This window comes from Scylla paramamosain, chromosome 10, assembly GCF_035594125.1.
Source record: "Scylla paramamosain isolate STU-SP2022 chromosome 10, ASM3559412v1, whole genome shotgun sequence".
NCBI lineage: Eukaryota > Metazoa > Arthropoda > Malacostraca > Decapoda > Portunidae > Scylla > Scylla paramamosain.
In genome coordinates this window covers 6,009,310-6,030,753 of record NC_087160.1, presented here as the reverse complement: position 1 = coordinate 6,030,753, position 21,444 = coordinate 6,009,310, and the positions used below count along the sequence as shown (strand labels likewise).

The window sequence follows — 21,444 nt, the reverse complement described above, 5'->3', positions numbered from 1 at the left end:
ATGCACTGTACAATACAATTAGTTAAATACAAATAAGTGAATACACACAAACACACAGACAAGTATTTTCTAAGAAAAATAAAACTTAATAAAAAGACATCTTCATTCCCAGATCTCAAGTATAATAATAATAATAATAATAATAATAATAATAATAATAATAATAATAATAATAATAATAATAATAATAATAATAATACTGTCTCAACCCACTCAAATATCTCAACTCTGGCCTGTAACACATGTAGGTGATGAGTAAAAAAAAAAAAAAAAAAAAAACACGAAATGGTAATTACAATAATTAGTTATTAAAGGATTGGTTGCACAAGAGAACTGTATGTCACTTACTACATACCTGAGAATACAAATGTAAGTAATATTGTATCATAAAAATAAGAGGCAGTAGTATACATACAGGCATTGATGGTGGCCAATGGAACTGTGTCTCCCATGCCAGACACAGTGGAGAGGATGGAGGCATCAGACATGCGCCGAGTGTGCTCGGTCAAAGATGGGGAGCCTGTGGTCCCACTCAGGTCCATGAAGACACTGCCATTGCTCTGGATGCACTCCACTGAACCAACAAAAATCACATTACTAAACACATCTAGACAAAAAAGCATGCTTACAGAGATAAAATTAGAAAAAATGTACGAGACGCAGGAAGCATAACAGAAGCTAGTAATACTATATGTTTCATGGAATATCATAGCTGAACAGACATATATTGATAATTCATAAACTTTTCAAATTCCTGCATGGTCTGGATGACTGTTGGACCAGTCACCACTCACATGGTGACAACCATCTAGAATGGAACAACATTATGCCAGACTGTATTGTTGCAGTTCTGTGGGAAAGTACATTATGATCTATAATTTTTCTAACCACAAGTACTTGCACAAGTAAAATATAAAAGCAACATAGATAATGGATACTGTACTTCATTTTAAATAAAGATTAGTAAATCCTGATCCCTTTAAAGTGTTCTCTCTTTCCAAGAATAAAACCACTTTTTTTTAACAGTGAGATGATGCCTACATTTGAAATCTTATGCCTGTCTATCTATCTATTTGATTATATATGTATGAATATATGTATGCATGAATACTTGCTGATATACTGTAATGTGGTGGTTAGGAGTGGTTTAATTCTCCTGCAGTATTACTCATAAAAAATTGCTTTGTGGAAATTTTAGATGAGTCATTAAAAAAAAATAATAATAATTTCAATAGTACTCTTTATTCACAAGGTGAAGTCATCTGTGAGAGTTTGATGTCCTCAACATTTACTAAACCTGAAGTGATTTTTGAATAGTCTGTTGAGTTTATTTAAAAGACAGTACTGCAAAGAAAACAAATGCATCAAGTCAGGCTCTTCAGAGTGTTCATTTTGTTGGAAAAATGTATTTCTAATGGTAGAAATGAGAGGCACCTGTTTGCAGAACCACTGCTTTACAGTGAATAAACAGTGACATAGCAGTGACAGGCTAGTTTCACAAATTTTTAAATACTTTTTGCCATATATATTATCAGTGCTGGTGAATAATTTCATTCATGACCAAGAGGAAAGTACTTCTTTCAAAGTTTGTGAAATATTTTTCAAAGATTCTTTTTTTTTTTTTTTACCTTCTTACTGACTACAATAACCATATTTAACTGAAAATATCAAGGACTTATCCCAAACTTGAATACTGTATCATATGAATGCACTATGTTTTAAAGTAGTAAACATCTAAATACAGCAGAATCTTGGTTGCTGAATGCCTCTTATCTTGAACAAATTGGTTCACACAACAAATTTTCAAAACAAAAAAATGCATTGGCTTCTGAACAAAGTCTTGGCTCCTGAACTGGAAGAACAGCAGCTATGTGCTCCTCAGGCTGGGAGGCATGACAGGAGGGCATCTATTACACCACAGTGCCCTCCCCTTTTCAAATTCAAAGTGCCTTTTCTTGAGTTTTGCTGTTTTGTTGTTTTTACTTATCAATACTAGGTAAGCCACCATGGCGCTCATGAAAGATTGTGATAGCAACGAGTGAAAAGAAGAATAGTTATAATTGCATTAAAAGCAATTTAATCAATCACAATCAAACATGAAAATGTCATTCATGTTTCAAATTTTGCCGCTCAGTTCAGTCAGGAAAAATTATAGATATGTCAAGTTACCTGATGTTGTTATGATTCCCCATCCAAACAATAATGTCTCCTCTCCTCCTTCCTCACTACCTTCCTCTTACACCATGGAGTCACCTTTGTACAGGTGGGGCAAAGTTAAATATTCATGTCCATTTTATTTATTTATTGTGTTTATTATTTTTGTGTAATATTTAATGATTTTCATTATTCTATATAAACATTTATACATGAAGTACTGATAGAAACTTCTAAGTAAGCAATCATGTGTGGTTTAGGAATGATTAATCCATTTCACATTAATTTCTATGGGATAATTGGTTTTGGTTTATAAACAGCCTTTAGGAACTAATTAAGTTTGAGAACCAAGGTTCCAGTGTACAATAAAACCTCAAAACCTTAAACTGGGTGTAAGAAATAATTATGTAAGTTTCTTCATTTGTAAAAACAGGAAAATCCAATCTATATACAAGATATAAGAACAAAAAAGTTTGAAGTATGAGGATGAAAAAGACTGATAGAAAATCACTCTACAAGAATAATCTAGAGTGTAAATAAAATCTGTAGCAAGTACTTTTGGCAAGGAGAATATATCCTATATTACAGCATGCATACTGCCATATATAGTATCTGGTACTGTATGTCTTGTCATTACCAAGATACTGTAGTTCATACTTGATTTATCATACACATTCTAAATTTTTGATCTTCATTCACAATTTTGGCTTTCACTGTTTGACTATTATACAGATGGCTAGAAGCTGAACTCAGAGGTCATGATATAGTACTACTACCTATCAGCTGGCAGACCAGTAGTGCATTTGTCATGCACAAACAACTACTACATGCACTAAACAAAATTTGGTAAAATATTGGTGATTACAGTATAGAAAAATGGTAATTGCTAAGACTTCAATAAGACCTGACCATTATCATTTGCAATAGTACTACTGGAGTGTGCAAGCAGGCTTTATTGTGAAAGTAAGTTAATGCATAAAGCAACAAATCTTTCTCTTAGATTAAATTGGAAAATTAACCTGATGCAGACAAGTCTTCCAAACAATGGAGTCTAACTAATGCCTAAACTTTGGAGTTCATTCAAATTCTCATAAATGTATGAGAAATAACTAGAAGATTAGTAAGATTTTGGTGCACAGTGATTGGTTGAAGCCTTGATGGCATTAGATGTGAATTGCAGCAAGACTGTAAAACATTTTGCTTGATTGAATTCATAATGTATTCTTTTAGTAACAAAGTTCATGAAGTAGTTTAATGGTTAGGTTAGTCAGTGTCAGGAAAAAGTAGCTTCACCAAACCAACTACAAGACTATACTAATACAATGATCCAATAATGTGTCAAGGGAGTCTTCATGCATAAGTAACAAAATGTGAAGTCCATGCTTTTAAAAGAATTACACTACCTGTTTTATATATATTAATCTACTATATGACTCTCATTTATGTACCTATATTATGTACATATCTGTGAACTGGCATTAAGTGGGCCAATTTTTAATTAAAATTTTTGTTATTCTTGGCCAGTGGCCCTCTTACATAAAAAAAAAGTCAATCTATCTAACTATTTAATCTAAAATGTAATATTTTTTAACTTGGAGCTTGTAAAGAGGAATGACTTGCTTTCAAGTCAGCATGTGCAAATCTCAAAAGTGGTGGCAGATAAATGTACAAGAGCTTGTACACTCTAATGTAGAGAGCTTCACTTCAATTTTATTTTCTTTGTTTATTACAAATGTTTTGACTTTTTTTTTACATATATAAAAGTTTTCACCAGCTTTTAGAATATGAATCATATCCATATATTGTGTACATATTCTTAAACTTATTGTATTCTAAAAATGCTAAAAACAAACTGCTGAATGTAAAAATAACATGAAGTAAAACTTTATTAAAAATACCACATATTGCAGCACAATATACATGTGAGAAAAATGTGAGTGTATTTGTAAGCAGCATATAACTGTGTTTGACACTTAAATCTTCTTTCAAAACTAATTTTTTTTCTTTTTCTCCTTTGTTTTTCTTTTCTTTGGTTCCTTTTCTTTTTAATCATATTGAATTTTTATCTTTTTTTTCTTGAATGCCACTTCTAACATGGAACAAACAGTTGGTTGAATAAAAAATCTCTAGTATTTTTTTACTGTTACATTTCTTTTCTCTCTGGTAAACACTGCTGTTCAATATGACACGTAAAAATCCTTATAGCAGACTCACAGGTTGTACCTCCCTAACGCATCTGGCTGTGCATACCAAATTAATACACACATAGCAATCCAAATGACACACTATTGTGCAAGTGTCACTCATGGTGGGTAATAATACAGCCTTTATATTGATGACACCAATTCATGGGATAATAACTGAGTGCAATCCATTTGAAAGAAATGTACACCTGCCATGAGTCCGACACAGATCACACCTCTGTTCAGAGATGCAGTGCATTAAAATCAGTTATCACAAATCTGCCATGTCCATCACTGTGATGACCACTGATACAGTTTGAGAGCTTCATCTTTATCAGGTACAGCAAGTCCATTACCTAAGCTGTGTACTGGAGTTTTGACTACTTAAACTTAGAGGAGAAAAAAAAAAGAAAAAAGTATTGCTCATCATCAAAGGAGAAATGTGAAGCAATTGAAGTGTAATCCTAAATGTGATGTCCAAAGATGTGCTAGATCAGTTAAAAAATTGACAACTGACATAGGATAATTCAGCAAGTGCCTTACCTGTCTTGACATAACCTCTGCCAACCTGTTCTCAGAGAAAAAGCATGCTAGCCATAAAATTAACTGTGTAAATAGTAATAAGGAATGATTATAAAGGAATGAAATAGAATTATGAAGGCATTCCTACCACTATTACCTCCTCCCTTGTGAGGGACCTGCCTGGCAGCTGACTGAGCAGTACTCTGGAGGCCCGCGGGCCTGCCCATACCCGACAAACCATCAAGACTTGTTGTTAGCAAAACCACTTAGAGTTATCAAACCAAACAGAAAAATTAAAACCACTGTGAACAAATCATTCATTTTATATAAAGTAAGGATGGACCACAGGTTTAAAAGATAGATTTTGAGAAAAATAAGCAAGTATAATTTTTAAGAAATATGGAGAAAACAGGAAAATCTAAATAAAAAAAAATTCACAAAATAAATATTGTTCCTGAGATGTCTTGATGCTTCCAATCTGAAATAGTTTAAGGCAAGGGAAGACAAGCTACACCTGTGCTTGCAAGTGAAGAGGATGAGAGAATGAGGCTTCTGTTTAAATCTTGTACTAAATAAGACAGAATAATTGTATACATGAAAGCTAGTAAGAAGAATTGTGCTACTGGTAAGCTAGAAGAACAATAACTGAAGTTAATGAGGAACAGCAAGACGAAAAGCAGCACTGTAGACATTATTCAGTGCAGAGAGAATATTTGTCTATGAGGTAATAAGAATATGACAAAGAACTTTAATTTTTTCAGATTTGGCTGAGACAAAAATGGAATTATATCAATACTATATATGTACTCTATAAAACATCCCTTCCCCCATAACTGATATTTGTATGTGATTAGAAAATGTCTAATAAACTGAAGAATGAGTAATATCTTCATGTATTATTATATATCATATCCTCATCTTGTTAAAAGCAAGGAGAGAGAAGAGTATGTAAGGCAACACACACATTGTAATGCATGCAGTAAATCCTTTTCTATCACATTTATGTAATTTTTCAAATAAGAGCATCAACAGGTACTAAACAATTTATTTTTAATCATAAAGTTTGTAACAGTACTTGAAAAATGTTTAACAATTAGATAAGATAGTGATGAAAAGAAAGAAAAGAAGAAACACATGCAAACCTCTTTGAGGATATTTTTTTCTGAGAATGTGAAAGACAAAAAACACAAAGAAATATGCAAAGAATGTAAAACAAGGGAAAAAGTATCTTCAAAGAAAATAGAAGAAAGATGGCTGCCAATTTTGACAGGAAGATAAGTGAAATTTATAAAGACATTTTATCATTCTGGAAAGATGTGCTTAAAAAAAAGTGGAATAGTTTAAATGGTACAATGAAAGATAATTTTTCCAAAGGCATATCTAGTGCTCTGAGGCTGTGCTGGAGAACACGTCATAACATGAATGCTATGTTCACCCCAACTAAAAAGATGATGTAGTTATTGTAACATGGAGTATGAATATTTGTAATGATAACCAACTGAAGGTAAATGACTTCTTATTCTTATAACGTTATCATAAAGATAAAAAAGATCTCAGCCTTGCATTTTACTAGTGTTTTTTTAAAAGCAATATCTTAAATTGTCTGAGTAAATTTATGGTTCTAGGATGTTACTGAAGCACATATAAATATTGATATGTTTTAAAACAGATTCTTGTTCCATGTCTTTTCAGATGCCACACCAATGGAAAGTATAATTCCTGCACACCAGACTAGAAAAGAGTGTCCTAAGTTCCATGTACCGAATATAAACAGACAGCAGGTATGGTCTATTGTCTGAAGCACATGATGTGAATTGAATAAATGGTAATAGTATTACACATAGAAACAAAGTAAACATGAACAAGATGCTGCACAGTCTGATGCCTAAAGAATATCCATTCACAGGACTTGAGTGACAGAAACAAGACAAGTCACCTGTGTGCATGATATGGCTTACAACAGTTCCAATGTAAGATTCCCTTTGGTCTTAGCCATTTGTTAAATGCAAAGTTCTTTATTAATCATACTATAACCTCTGCCTCAGATTACTTCAAAGCTAAAATACCAAGATCCAATTAACAAAACCATTCACAATACAGATACAGTAGTAAAAAGTGTCCTTGTGTTTATAAAGTTATTGTATCAAGTATCAATTTCCTCCCCAAACTAAATGACCGAGAAGCCTACATATTCCAGATATGTATCTTCACAGAATGGGACTCAGGAACTGTCAACAGACTTCATGCAAGACTCAATAAACTCTTGATATCAGTGGCAGCATTTCCTGAGTTAATAGTGTATCTCTACTTTTCCAATAAGGCTAAAATGCATATGCCAGTAAGTATGATTTCTCCCCAACATGTGCATGAGGGTTTTCACAACAAGGGAATTCCAAATAGTGATGTTCCACAGCATCTAAGAATCTTGTTTTACTAATTCACAATTTACTGTTTTTTGTGGCTTGGTATAAGTAATTTCTTGTTTTCCACAATAAATGTACACACACACACACAAGAGAAAGAGGCTTGTTAGCCACCTAATCTTGCCAGAATGTAGAGATACAATTCCTTGATCTACATTTGCACCAAATATATGCTGAGGCATCATGTGACTTAACATGGAAGATAGGTGTACAAAACCACCTGCCTGGGTTACTGAGCCTTGGAATCTTGGCTGTGAACTAAAATATCTAAATCTTATGTTAACAAGCCACTATCTAACTGCAAGTACAAAGAGGAAGTAATAACATATTACCAAATGGATTACTTACATAGGTGTGTGGGGAGACCATCCCCGAGAGGATATTTTGTGTAGCGTGGGATGGTGATAGGCGGCAGCAGTGAAAACCGCGCTGATATGAGGGGCTCCACACGCACTGCCAGTGGATCCGTTGGGTGGAAAAGATTATACACCTGCTGGCAGGCTGGACGCTGCACTGTGGCTGGTAATGAAGAGAAGATGATCTTAAATGGTTACTCATTTACCGAGGTCAGCATTGTTGCTCCAAAATGTAACTTTGGCACTCGTTTCTCCATTGCTCATAAATTAAAGAATGTTACTCATTACTGTGCTATATCAACAGAAAATGTAATGCAAGTTATTGTCACTTTGCTTTTCTATCACACAGTAAAACATTTTAATATGATTTTATTTTGCTAAGGTAAAAAAAAATTTAAGTTAAAAAGTATGAGCATCTCTATCTGGCATCACTAGACACCTTGCAGAGCCATGTCGGTAATCAGACTTACTGACACTGGTTGTAGTATGGAATGCTGAGAAATAGTTGAATAAAACACCATAAGAGAAGGCAACACACACACACACACACACACACACACACACACACACACACACACACACACACACACAGCCACTTGGTTGGCAAGGTAGGCAACATCAAATACTTAGTGTGACTGCTAGCTGAGAATGCAAAGCTTATAGGTTTGAATCCTGTTCAGATCTGAAAGTTTCCCTAAGTTATTTGATGGTTATCATTCCCCTACAGCAAGATGAGTGTGTGTATGTAATTCACCTATGGTCATCTGCTGGTCACCCAGCCAGCCATTCCCCTACAAAAAGAGCATAGCACTCATAGCAACCAATCTTAGGTAGGACTGAGATCACTCATACACCACACACTGGGACAGTGAGATCATAACCCCTTGGCTTACATCTCACACCTACTTGCTGCTAGTGAACAAGAACTACACATTAAGAGGCTCACCCATCTGCCTTGCCGCATCCAAGTCTCAAATTTGGGGCTTACTGATTATGAGCCGAGCATGTTGAGCAGTACACTACATGATGTGTGTGTGTGTGTGTGTGTGTGTGTGTGTGTGTGTGTGTGTGTGTGTGTGTGTGTGTGTGTGTGTGTGTGTGTGTGTTTTTAGGTCACAGTCTTGTTCTTAAAATGGCTTGGTTTGTTCTAGGTGGGTTCAAGTGCTGGATAGGAGAAACAAACTTTGAATAGAAAAATACACACAGGATGGACTGACTATCCTGGTCCTAGTCTACTAGGTTGACTGGCATCATCTGGCAGCCACAGTATCAAATTGTAAGATACTTCCTTATGATTAAATGTATACTTAAGATATAGTGTGTATGTTAGTATATATAAGTATGTGTATCGTGGATTTTCAGCGGTAAGGCTGCAGGATTAATAAACCAAATATCATTATTACTATTATTATTATTATTACAAATCACTAACATGCCCCTTCCTAAAGTGTCATCCCCACCTACAAGTAAAGTATATTAATATCAGTATCTTGCAATATTGTCCATTAACTAGTCTCAAGAAGCCTCTACCTAAGGAAAAATGTTACCAGTAAACTGAAAGTTTTTCCTCACAACATGCTTTAATGAACTGTCTCTACTATGAGTAAGAAACTGAGCTTGAAACTGATATCAGTAAGTATCTCAGTTCATATGATCTTTACAGACCAGGGAGATGTGAATTAATTAATTGATAATTCTTTTCTTCTCAAGCTTCTCACTGCACTATGGAGACACTCAACTCTTTTCCTAACACTCACAGTTTTTGTCTGAGGTGTTGACCATCTTGCGGTAGACGAGCACCAAGGCCAGCGGGCAGCCAAACGTGAAGAAATCAGACACCTCGAAATCCAGCTTACTGTGGGCATGGTCACTGTTGAGAGGAAGTGATGCTACTAGTCAGAAAGTTGAAACATAGTCATATGAATAATTAGGATAACACTTCATTATTCGGTGGATTAATTATAAGAATGTAAGGAGTAAAAGAAAGTGACAATTTTACTTATAGTTCTCTTACATAACTCTTAAAGGGTTGAGTTTCCTTTACAGAATTCTATATCATGCTCTGCTGATCATAATATAATACATACCATGAGAGAGAGAGAGAGAGAGAGAGAGAGAGAGAGAGAGAGAGAGAGAGAGAGAGAGAGAGAGAGAGAGAGAGAGAGAGAGAGAGAGAGAGAGAGAGAGAGAGAGAGAGAGAGAGATTCAAAGTACAATGATGTCTCTACCTGGAGGAAGACGAGCGTCTTCGAGGGTATGGTGCAGACAAGTGCCTGGCATAATGGTAGTCTGAGTCTGAGACAGAGCGTGAGTGGGGCACATCAGAGTGGTGAGGTGCATCGCTGCTTATGGACTTCCGGTACACTCTTGTGTTGTCTCCAATCTCATCTCCTAATACATAAGAATTTATTATTTTAGAAATCTTGCAATTCTTTACAAATGGGTAAATATATAATAACAAATTCATATTAAATATACTTGAACTGTAAATAATATTCTATTGAGATGATTCAATGAATGATTAATGTTACTCATATGTACTTTGTATACATATACCCACACAAAAGACAACTGGGACTAAGCCCTCCAAAACACTGACAGCATGAACAGAACCAATAAAGACAGCCACACTCATGATATCAATGACGGTGACCACTGTTGCTGGAAGCATGACTGTTAAGGCAGACCAGGCGGTGCCTTTAGGACTACTTGATTAGTGTGCTTTACTGATATATCTGATTTGGTGCCACATGACCTATGATGCTACACATCTTTTAGTTATACGTATAAGTCAAAGAAATCAAGTACAACATACATACACACTGTACTGTACAGCATGCCCTAATCACAATGGTACATAAGTTCAACATAATGAAAGGCAAGTTCCATGGGAAACCTGCCTTGATACTTCATTTAACTGTAGCTTATAAAGTTGCACTTTTATGTGCAATATAATCTTAAAGTATAATCTTAAGATTTCATTTCATGTCTTCACTTCAAATAATTTGTTTGATATCCTCATCCCTTTCTCTCCACATGACTAGACTGACACATTAATTTGCTCTCATCACTTCACTGATGCATTCATTAGTTTCCTCAATTCTACTAGGTTGGATATCTCTCACACTACCACTGCATATCATCTGACCATGCTCTGTTTTTGTCACCATGTCTCACTTTCTTGACATATCTTTAACACTCCAAGTTTCACCACCACAAAGCATTACACTGCTAACATATACAGCATACCGTCTATTTTTCATGTGTAGGGAAGCTCATTCATTATTAACAGATTGGCACACAACATGGACTCATTCCCAGTATCAGTGGTTTTCACACTTGGCTTCACTGCACAGATTACACATAAAGCTGACTACAATACTCAGACTAATCAACACATGGGAGCCTTTGTTTTGTGTATCTAGCAGTCATTCACATGCATACAACACATGACCAAACACTCCATACTCCGTATTTCTCAATAACTGACCACTGTCTGCACTAAGCAGCATCACTTTGGCCTTGTCTACAATACTCAATAATTCTCCCAACTGCATATGCTATCTCCATCTTTGATTTTTCCAGTGCAATTTCCAAATTATCAACATTCAGAACAAAATTATCTTTATACAGCACTCATAAAAACTCATTCCAATTGATTATACCTATACTGCTTGGAGTGGTGTTATATAAAGTAAGAAACTCAGCAGCAAGTTCCCAAACCTTGCTGGTATTAAATGAATGACAGGCTGAGTATCATGGGTGAAAAGAGATAGTAACACATTTTGTTTACCTAAGGTTATAATGAACAGTCACATTAAATAGACCAATCAATGTTTGAATCCTAGTCATTTATTACTCAACTGACAATTTTTGAAGACAATCACACCTTCCTTAGAATGTCACAATCATTGCTGTCTTGTGTTGCCATCACTGGATTCACACATAGTCACAATATTGGTAAGTGACACTAAGCTGTTAAGTTAGCTCCATTAGTTAGCCATCAATCATTTTGGTCACTCATACTAGTGATGTTTAAAGGCAAACACACAGTAATGTAATGCTGAGCTTTATTCTCAATCATCATAACTGTTCTGCACCACCATTACTTAGACCACACACATCACTGAGGGTAACTAGCCACTCTTAGCAGTTTAGTCAATGCTGCCACTTAGGATGCCTGGGGATTAGCACAGGACAAGGCAGTGATGGCTTGCCTTCACTAAACATTGCCACTCCACACTCTTACCACCTAATCTGTATGCACCATCAGTGCTGAGAACACCCAAGAACAATTATCCTCTTGCTGCTTCACCACACATGTACCTGCTGTAATAACTGAATATGAGAAAGAAAAAAAAGATGCATTATGATTTTCCAAATGAGCTAATGTAATTACTACAAAAAGTGTACTCAACATCAGACAGCTTAATGACTGATGTTTACCAATTTCACATTGCTTTTTTTCATGATCCAAAATGGCAATAATTGGCAAATGCAAGTCAGTTACTTAGTGGTCACTAATGGCTCAACTGATAACATTCTTGCCCTGTATTTGCTCTACCAAAGTTTAAATCCCAGGCCTGACCTAGATCTTTGTCTCTTATAGTTTGATTCCAACATATCAGTTTCCCAGGATTTTACTGAAAATGTTGCTATTCTGCTATACTTGAGCCAGTAAGGGGATCGTGCATGACAATGGAAGGAAGGGGCTTAGGTTGAATGTATTAAAGCATTATCCAATGTGGTCCTTGCATTGCAATCTTATAGTAGGTCTAGCTAATGAAATCTTGTTCAAGAGCAGAATCATATCCTGCTTCATAATTAACTTTATATTCTATTCCTGTCCATCATCAGTGTACATCACCACTATGGTTAGTTCATGTTCATGTTAGTCTCAAAGAGTGTTAAACTCAACAAAGATATGCACAGTTAATATTGAAATTGTTTAATTACAAGTGCTTAGAACTAATGTTTTTCCAGATACATAATATGCTTCACTGAATGATTTCTCTTTGTATGTTTGAAAAACTGTTTGGTATCTACTGAGATAAGTGATGCTTAATACTGAAATACTAACTATAAGGCATGTAATTTTTGTAATTTCATGTGGCCCAAGTAACAGAGTGGTTTCCAAATCTAAAATAAGATATACAAACTATTCACATGCAAAAGACAGCAGCTGCACCAAGACTATGAGGACCAACACCTTGCTACAGAGGAGCAGTCATGGCTGCTTTGACTATCAGGGTAATTCTAAATGAACATGTGATATACTATGATCATAACATCTATCTGCTGTTTGCATCAAAATCAAACATATGGTGATATATTTCAGTCTATAAGAGAAGAGGTAGTTTACTTAGCATTTCATCTGTGCCATTCCAAGGCATTTCACCCATCACATCTGAAGTTGGTCTGACCACACTAAAATAAAACTACCGATAGAAAAGGATGCAAATTACACAAGTCTTCAACCCTAACAACCAAGTCAGTGACAACCATCCTAAGACACCACACAAAGGGGTGCTATGCCTACCTGATAGCTCTACCACACTAAAATTCTTTATCCATAAAGAACATCTCTAAGAAACAAATTTGATGCACTCTAATAGTATCCTATCAAAAGCTGGATCATTAAAACAGTCTTATGAATGAGCAGCATCTCTGGACCTAATATTCATAAACACTGTTTGGGAAAGACAAATGAAAAAACTTTTAGGGAATAGCGATATCTCTCTCTCTCTCTCTCTCTCTCTCTCTCTCTCTCTCTCTCTCTCTCTCTCTCTCTCTCTCTCTCTCTCTCTCTCTCTCTCTCATTGATTCATTGCACTTCACCTAAGATAGTAACAGCTACAGAAAAACAGTCTTAACTGTGAGTACACACTATGGCATGAGACAAATGTTCATACTGCAGCAACAATTGTAAGCTTTCAAAACCTTTCCAAAAGACTCTTATTCAAAACAGTATATAGAGGAAAGCCTTTCATGCATCTCTACTTTTGAATAAATTAATAATACCATGACAAGAATATATATATATATATATATATATATATATATATATATATATATATATATATATATATATATATATATATATATATATATATATATATATATATATATATATATATATATATATATATATATATATAATTAGCAACTGTCCATGCAAAACAAGGCTTTCTCATGGCAGCTCAGCCCAACACTACACCATGCTGCACAATTCATTCTTGGTGTGCCTGTGATAAAGGGAACTATTGGTTTTGTGAATAACAGCACTCAATATCAAAATGTCCCTTCTAAAACATGAACATTAATGACAAATTGATATTACCATGTCTTTTGGTTTCATTCACAAACTACCACTACAGTCAACTTTCTTGCAGGTAACTAACAACTGGAAGCATGGAAAGGAACCTCCTACAGAAAGTCTGTCAGGTTCACAAAAGTCCAGATCAACACAGTGGCCTTAATAGCCAGCTTGCACACAGCCAGGAAAGAAATTTTATATATATGGAAAAATATAGAAGAGACCTAAGAGAATGAGACAGAATGACTCAATGTTTAGAAAACAGATTGTCCAAAAGGCAACTACCTTGAGAATATAAGAACATGGTTTAGGTCTAGCTTTAAATGTTCACTGAAACTTATCTAGTCTTTGTTGCCATATTCACTGTATCTTTTCAATATAATTTCACAGCTAGTTGTATCAGATGCACATACAGGAAGATAAGAGAGCAGTGATATGACAGATATAAGTTTTCAAGCATTGGTTCATAAGTTCATGCTAATGTGGTGATGCAGCTCCTTGAAGCTGATATCATGATTATGTCAACTACCATTAGTAAGCTATGTTCTAGGTTACTTTTACAGCAGAACTACAAGATCTTGTCTAACAAAGCTAATTTATATTATCAGCGTCACCAGCAATACATAATGTTGTCTCATTGAGAATTAATGGAACTAAAAGCCAGTATGAATGCCAATGGCAATTCAAACTGGCTTTTCCTTCCATGACTTAATAATGAGGCAACATTATGTACTGCTGGTGCTAATATCTCTCTTATAACAGTAATGGTAATGTTTGAGTAATGCAGCTGCAACAAGGTCATATGGTGCTAGCTGTGATTATATGAGAGTGTTAACTCTCTAAACAAGGAAGTGCCATAAGCCAGAACCTTTCAGCTCTGAGCCAGGTGCATACCAGAGCCTGCTGGTTCCCTACATATCCATAGTAAGAAAACAATTATGACAATAAACCTAAGTTACTTAGGTATATTTTCACTGGCAGTAAACTTGATCTAGGAGCAGACAGAGCTTAAGCAACTTGTTAAAACACACTTGAGTTTTGTAGTCTGGCTGCAAAACTCACCAGTTGCCTCCAACAAAGAAAATGTGATAATAATAATAATGATGATAATAGTAATAATATGATAATGACAATAATGACAATAATAATAATAATAATAATAATAATAATAATAATAATAATAATAATAATAATAATAATAATAATAATAATAATAATGATAATAATAATAATAATAATAATAATAATTTGTCTATATACCAAACTGGCAAACCTACATGGAGTGGCCCTAATAAAGCACCACACACTCATATACATATCATTCACACTCTTATCCCTGATGGCTCCTGGTGAAAAGGGAGTCTCATAGACCACTGTACTATGCCTTGCCTCAGGAGCTTAGGCATCACACAACTGCCCATATACAGCCATAGCATGGCCCAACAGCACATACTGTCCCTTCCATACAAAGACTGTTCCCTACCTCGCACCTACTCCAATCCTGCGACCACAGCAGATGTAGGGTACTTCCTACAAAGCGCCCCATGCCTCAGTTGGAGCCATACACCAAATGCACCCACACTCCCCTCTCATGGGGGAGAAAACACTGCATCATTTTCATGCACTCACCACTGCTGCTCTCTATTCACCTCTATCACACACAATTGCTCTTGCTTGCTGCACAATCATTACTCTCTTATTTCGTGCTCTCTTCACACAGTTCATCCCCAATTGGCATGGCATTCCTCTTAAACTTTCACCATGCACATCTGACTGCATTATACTCTTTACTAGTTTTCTCTACATGCCCAAATCTTAACACACATTGATCTACTCAACAAACCAACTCTCTCAAAATACAATTTCTTTTTCTAACTCCTCATTTCTTATACTGTATATAATAATAATAATAATAATCTATATATATATATATATATATATATATATATATATATATATATATATATATATATATATATATATATATATATATATATATACACTAGGCCACCCCAAAAGGCACCACACACACACACACACACACACACACACACACACACACACACACACACACACAAACACACCACTCACACTCTTAGCCCCAATGGTCCCCAGTGGAAAGGAAAAATCTTGTGGACCACTATTCCCCACCCCATGAGCCAAGGCATAGCACAGCTGGCCACACACATCAACAGCAAGGCCTGACAGCATACAGTAGTTTACCCCTGCCCCTTTGTAATGAGACTGTTCCTTACCCTACACCTACTCCAATCCTGAGAACATAACAAGAACACATTCTTCTCTCCCCAACCACAGGAATTAAGCTTCTGAAAATTACCCCCTCTCTCTCTCTCTCTCTTTCTCTCTCTCTCTGTTCTATACTTCAGTTTTGGTTCAAGACTGTATTTTCAATGATTTTCTGAAATATTTGGATACATGAACCTGATCCTGTCTGATGAACTGGAGTACAATTATATACGAGGAATTATGTGAATTTTGCTGATGGTGAACCTGTAGTTGGGAAGGGAATAGTGTAATAACAATAACGATGATGATGATGATGATGATGATGATGATAATAAAATAATAATAATAATAATAATAATAATAATAATAATAATAATAATAATAATAATAATAATAATAATAATAATAAGGGTCAAGATAGAGGATGCCCGAGAGGTGTTTGCAAACCAAGGCTTCTGGACATTGTTGACAGCAGCATGCAATCAAGCACAAGGATTCCTTACTTGGGTTCTCATTCTCCAATTGGTGAAGTCATTAGCACCAGTATACATGAGTGCATCATGCATGAAGTATAATGTAGCAGGAATTTAGTCACCTGCACAGCAGATGATTTGCCTCAAGCATCCCATAAGAAAAACTTTCACCTCAGTATAGAAACTTCATGTCTGGCTACAAGCCACAAAGTCATCTGCTTTCACGGAATCCTTTGCCTTAACACACATATTTCTCTTTTACAGTCTGTAGCAGCACTCTACAGGGGGAGCATGTTCTGACATGGTTGGTGACAATGTTGTCTTGGGGAACTACTTCCTCCAAACACAGTACCAGCAGATTCTTGTCCTTGATTGCATGTGATACAGAGCACTTGTTCATCTATTTCCTCATTCAGACTGAAATGGCCCTCATCATGTGTACATAAAGTATGTAAAATATAAATATTATGAATAAATATTAGCCATTCACAAATGGGTCCTTTCCAAGATGTGAAGATATTTTGTATTAATGCTTCTAAAATAACAAGAACTACAGTAATTTGTTTATAGAATACAAGGGTGATACATATAAGCAGCACTGGGATGGCATGTATCCAGTGAGTCCCCCTCCCAATCAGATCTCATACAGTTAAGCAGTGAATGCAAACTACTTCACACACACCTTCTAAGACAAGAATATAAATGAGTTTTGTGTACTGACCAGGCCAGCAACACACACAACCTAGCATTAATCTTCTCTTTTTTTTTTTTATTATTATTATTATGTAGAGTTTGCATAGTGAATCCAAAAAATATCACAATGCATCATCCCATTCAAACGAGCAAACTTCCCAAAAGATATTTAGTTTTAGTTTAGTTCTTTGAAATGATACTTTTATATGGCACAAAGCCACCAACTCTATGCACAAGACAGGTTCTTCTTTTGCTGTAGATCCTGCTTGAAAAGTCTGAAATATTGTGACTCAGGACCTAACTAAATAAGTTCTCTGGGACACTTGTTTAGTTTCTGAGATATATACTGTTGTCTGTGTTGGAGAGAAACACATTGCTATAGACAAGATTTAAAACGTCTGGGTAGTCACTCTGGTGACCCCTCCTTTGTCACCCTCTTGAAGATTTATTCAATATTTTCCTGTCCAGATGTGAAAGCATGGATTGAGGTGCAGTAGTGAGTGTGTTAAATGAATGGCTGATAAAAAACACTCAAGATACACTAAAGAATAAATAACTCTTTTCCGGGCACAATTTGTCAGTCTTAAAAAGTGTGAAATATTGCAGACGTTTGCCTTCAAGACTTCACCACTGAGGTTTTCTTGGATGCTGATTTAATTCCTGAGGTACATATTTTTGTCTGATACTGCCACCAAATGACACCACTGTTCACCACAGGCCTACAAGCTTAATACACAAATGTATATTCTGCTTTTACTCACATTCACACATCTTGCTGCATTTTGTAGTTTTTATATACCTTTTACTTTGACTTTTCAGTTTCTTTAACAAGCAGTATTTCTGTTATATGAATTTTCATGTTTTTATGTATGTATACAATCCATACAATACATATCACATATATATTTATTTTTTTCTGTCTTGGATGCAAATGGTAGGAATGCGTGACCCATATGTGATGAAAACACTAAACTTAAGGAAGTAATGCACAAAAGGCAGGATGCTAAGCATTCAGGACTCAGCATGAAACTTGAGGATCGTGATACTCAGATACTGTGAAATTTTAGGGGTAATGCATCCATTACCTCAAGACTTTTCCACAGTTAGGCCCTGACAAGTTTCTACATGGCTTATCTAAGCTGCCTGACACTAGTGAAGATTCTATACATCAGTGGTATGTCACTCCCTGCATACCACATTGTGTCAACTCCCTCTCTCCCATACATGCTTTTCACACCTGACACAAAGCTTTCTTGACAATCTTGGCAATATTTCTTTACCCCTTTCTTGGTCTCACCATCAATCTTTCACCTTAAACTTTGATTGTATCTATAATTTTTCATTATTCTCTTCTTCCTGTTCTCTCAACATGACCACACTACTCCATTATTCCCTGATCTATCCTCTCTAGCAAGTCACGCCACTTGCCTATCAAGCCATCTCACACTATGATTATCCATTATATGATCATAAATTACATCAGGGACAGGTAGTTGAGCTACGTCAGATTTTTTCATGTGTAAATACGCATTCTTAGCATGCTGTGTTTGAATGCAATTATTATGGTTGTACTGTGCAGTTACTATAATCAAGTCATTCTGGTGGTAAATCAATTCAATCTAAACTTAACTTCATTCTAATCTACAGAAATTCAGGAATTTCAGTTGGTTATGATGCAAAGAGCTTTTGTGAATCTGATAACCATAATATCATACAAATATATATAGTACAGACATCCACTTGAATAAAAGTAAGAAGCATTTTACCCATCATCATATGCTTGCATTGTCAAATGCGTGCTGCTCAGGATGCTAAACAGGAAGGGAGAGAATAGAATGACTTGCCTCGTCTTTCCCACAGTGGACCGGGGATGAGGCTATCATGGGCACAACTAACACCGTGGTGATGGTGAGAACGGTGTACAGGGTTGTGGCACTGGCACAGGAGATTGTGGGAGTGACAGAGACCAGAGGGGGAGGTAGAGGAAGAGGAAGAGGAGGTTGGGCCTGGTGGTGAAGGTGTGGGAGTGCTGCTACCAGGCTGACATCCCCACATTCCCACACCACTGGGAATGCTACATGGGGCTGAGCACTTCCTAGTGAGTGGGCTGAAGCCCGATGGAGGGAGGGGGGCAGATATCTTACGAAGTGGGGAGTGAGGATTGTTTGTTGACTGAGGGGAGGGAATTTTATCTGAGGGGGAGTGTGAGGAGGAAGCTGTGTTTAGGCTTTTAGGAGAGGCACCTTCTGCTGCCTGGACAAAGACACCAGTGGTGGGCTTTACCAAAGTACTCTCCAGGCTTACAGTGATGGTTGGGGAGAGGGTGGTCAGTGGTGGGGAGCTCACGGGTTTATCAGGAGAAATAGAAGGAGGGGTGGCTGGGGAAGGAGAGGAAGATTGAGGCTGTGCTGGAGATGACTTCTGCTTGTAGTACTGACCAGGGGAAGGCGGTTCGCCTTCAGGAATGTTGCTATTGCTCCCATACTTCTGTTGATCATGCACTCTGCATAGAACATCATAAGCCAAGACACCACCAATGCTGTCACCTGGAAAAAAATTACACTATGACAAAGGAACAATCAGTCAACAGTATAAAGAGAAATCTAGAGCAGACTTTCTGTTCCAAGACTACAGATAGGAAATGCTTAACAAATCTGAATATTTTACCTAACCAACTCACAGGTGGTCTGTTTCTTACTGTTATTCCTTAAGGAAAAGAAGTATGTCACTAATGAAAGCAATAAGGTATCCTCCCTTAAAATGATGAGAAGTCCTGGAAGAATGAAAGGCACAATAACAAGCAAATATGACAATAATGAGCATGGAAGAAAAATTTAAAAGTGAATTGCAGTGTTGTAAAATGTGTAAGGAGGATTACCTTGAGTGTCTTGAGGTAATATGGACATAACAAGCAATGGATAGAAAGACTCATCATCATTACAAATATTTAGAAAAGCAGTCTAACCAGTACATGGGTCAGCCTTAGGCAGATCCAACCAGCCTGACAAACTACACAGTTACACATGACAAGCCTGTATGTCCTCACCAACTCATTCTCATCTTTCTCTCTAAGTGGCCAAACTAAACCAACACATACACATTTTATCCTCATTACTTCACTGATACTCAATAATTTCACCAAAACTGTTAACTCTTAAAACTGAGCCAGACACTTACCAATGATGCAGACCTGCCCATTAAAGCCGTGTCCTTCCTCTGATCTCAGGAACTCATGGTAGGCTGCATTGGTAGAGTTGAGGGTGCGCACCACATACTCATCATATTCCGGCACACTTGTTGCCAACAGTGGCACAGCACCGACAGGAACACTGTCCCCACCAGACACCTCCCCACACACGGGTGTTGCATCAAGGCCATATGGACTCAAACTTTAAATTAAATGTTGACAAAGTTAGTGTAATACATGACATAAACAAAATTATTAGCATCGGCTGACATTTTATATTACTTCTTAATAGAAAGGAATGTGCACTTGCCTGGAAAGTATGTTGAGGCTGTCTGAACACACAGGTGGGGCAGAAACCAGCCTGATAGCTACATGACCCACCATGTGAGGGTAATGCTGCCGCATGACAGACTCAAAGGCTCCTCTGAAGGTGGTGACATCACTCCTCTTGTTGGTCACATCTGAGAACAGTCCAGTAGCTTAGAGGACTGTAGGACTCAGGATTTTTGATAGACTAAGAAACTTGTAAGGACAAAGGAAAAGGCCAAATCTGGTTTCTCACCTGGCGTAGGGTCAAGGACGGATCCAGCATGTATGACCAGAAGCAGGACTGTGGTGGAGCAAGGGCCAGGCTGGTGGGACGGGGAGTGGGACGGGGATGAGGGGGCAGACGTCTCCATGCTTCGTCCCAGCACACGGCTGTGACGCTCCGCTGCCACCCTTGATATGAAGGCTGGTGAGAAAATGCTGTCTGTAAGGAAGAGACATGAGGAACACAGTTAAAAGTAAATATTTCAGCGACATACAAAGAAAAAAATCAGTGTACAGAGAAGACTGTAATAAAAAAAAAAAAAAAAGGGCAGTGTGGACTTGTTATGGGACTACAGGAA

At 36.6% G+C, this 21,444-nt stretch overlaps 1 protein-coding gene across 12 annotated transcripts in view; it reads right to left on the bottom strand.

Annotated features, from left to right (window-relative positions):
• Positions 1-21,444, bottom strand: part of LOC135104171 (protein retinal degeneration B-like) — a 159,132-nt gene that overhangs the window by 24,526 nt on the left and 113,162 nt on the right. For 10 of the 12 annotated variants that reach the window (XM_064011261.1, XM_064011262.1, XM_064011259.1 and 7 more), the window contains 8 exons: positions 21,117-21,305; positions 20,865-21,015; positions 20,545-20,756; positions 19,212-19,913; positions 9,867-10,029; positions 9,396-9,508; positions 7,631-7,801; positions 416-574 (listed from right to left, as the gene is read on the bottom strand). In XM_064011261.1, coding sequence (XP_063867331.1) covers positions 416-574; positions 7,631-7,801; positions 9,396-9,508; positions 9,867-10,029; positions 19,212-19,913; positions 20,545-20,756; positions 20,865-21,015; positions 21,117-21,305 — 1,860 coding nt within the window. The remainder of the gene's footprint in view (positions 1-415; positions 575-7,630; positions 7,802-9,395; positions 9,509-9,866; positions 10,030-19,211; positions 19,914-20,544; positions 20,757-20,864; positions 21,016-21,116; positions 21,306-21,444) is intronic. The other 2 variants (XM_064011269.1, XM_064011270.1) reach the window with 1 other exon arrangement.